At 68.4% G+C, this 1,438-nt stretch overlaps 1 protein-coding gene across 1 annotated transcript in view; it reads right to left on the bottom strand.

The window, feature by feature from the left end:
- Nucleotides 1–475, bottom strand: part of EMIHUDRAFT_110939 (hypothetical protein) — a gene marked incomplete at both ends in the record, with an annotated part of 6,266 nt that extends 5,791 nt beyond the window's left edge. Inside the window, one exon of the mRNA XM_005787465.1 lies at nt 18–475. Within this exon, the coding sequence (XP_005787522.1) occupies nt 18–475 (458 nt within the window). The remainder of the gene's footprint in view (nt 1–17) is intronic.
- Nucleotides 476–1,438: the final 963 nt, after the last annotated feature.

Genomic DNA, 1,438 nt, shown 5'->3' with positions numbered 1-1,438 from the left:
CCCCAAACGGCCGGAACCGGCCTACTTCGGAAACAGGGCGTTCGGCGGTTGGCCGGGGGTCCGGCCCCCGTTCGGCAGAAGGGGAAGGTAGGCGGGAAAAGGGCCTCGCCGCGCCTTCAGTGAGGAAGGCGACCGTGCTCGCGTCGATCTCCCGACGCAGCGCCGCCTCGTCCGCGTCCTCCTCCTCTGGCCGAGGCCGCTTTTTCGCCGGCGAGCGCCTCGCCGCCTGCCGGTCGAGATCGTCGCCGAACTGGTCGATGGTCTCCTTGGTGTACTCGGGCTTGAGGTCGCGCACGCGAGATGAGCGTCGCAGCGACTCGGGCGGCACCGGCGGAAGCTTGGTCCGGGGCTTCCTTGGCGCCTTCTGCTGCGGCGCGGCCGGTGTCGGGTCGACGAGGCCGAGCCGCACGAGCATCTCGTGGTTACGACGGATGTGCTCCAGTCGTTGCAGCTCATACTCTGAGAGCTCGTCCATTGCTGCGCCGCCCGCGCGATATGCGACTGTGAGCGAGCTCGATGTTGCGGCCGCCGCCCGGACGGCGCACCCACGTGAGCGCACTGGACCGCACTTCTTCCCGCGTTCGGATCGCGCTGCAACACTGTGAACACCGTGCTGCGCTCGTTTGGCACCGTGCGCAGCCTCACCTGCACCAGCTATTCGTGTGGTGGATTCGGCATCCAAGCAGCACTGGAGGCGGATCGGCGCGCGTAGCGCGAAGGAGGCGCGGTCCTACTTCGCTACGACGCTGCGGCGGGCGTGGGGCGTGCACTTTGCGTGCGAGTTCGCGCGGCACCGCATCCGACGCGTGGTGTTCGTGGGGGCCCCGCGGCGACAGCCGGGCGTCTTGGGTCCGGGCGGGGTTGTGTTTTTCTGTCAACACCGGCCTCCGAGTCGGTCGGCGTCGCGAGCGCGCGCGATAAGGTTACACCATCGGCCTTAAACGTCAAGTTCAAGGACTCGCTCTCCTCCAACCCGGAGGACGTCGGCCAGCGAGGCGCTTTCGTCGGCCTCGGCAACACCGAGCCCGGCACGAGCGCGGACGTCTTCGGCCTCGAGCAGCGCGGCGCTGTCGGGGACGGCGACTTCAGGCCGAGCGACGGCGGCGGCTATGTGGCGTACAAGAAGGCGGACTAGACGCGCACGCCCTCTCGCGCTCGGACACCGACGTGCAGATGTACCTGTTCGAAACCTTCGGCGGGTGGTGCAACGCGGTCAAGCGGCTGTTCTACCAGATGAAGGACAAGGTGCGCAACAAGCTCTCGAAGCGGCAGCACGAGGACGAGGCGAGCTGGTCGACGCGGTCGTGGCTCTTGCTGCAGGCCCAGCGCATGTCAGTCGCGCTGCAGCTCGCGGCGGCGGAAGAGATTGCGACCGAGCTCAGGCTCGCCGCGGCGTCCGAGGACGCCGCCGTCGCCTAGACTCCCCTGCGTCACTACG

The sequence above is a fragment of the Emiliania huxleyi genome, assembly GCF_000372725.1.
Source record: "Emiliania huxleyi CCMP1516 chromosome Unknown EMIHUscaffold_142, whole genome shotgun sequence".
In the NCBI taxonomy this organism is placed as follows: domain Eukaryota; phylum Haptophyta; order Isochrysidales; family Noelaerhabdaceae; genus Emiliania; species Emiliania huxleyi.
Note: the sequence above shows the minus strand (reverse complement) of the source record. Positions and strands in the feature narration are given on the sequence as shown.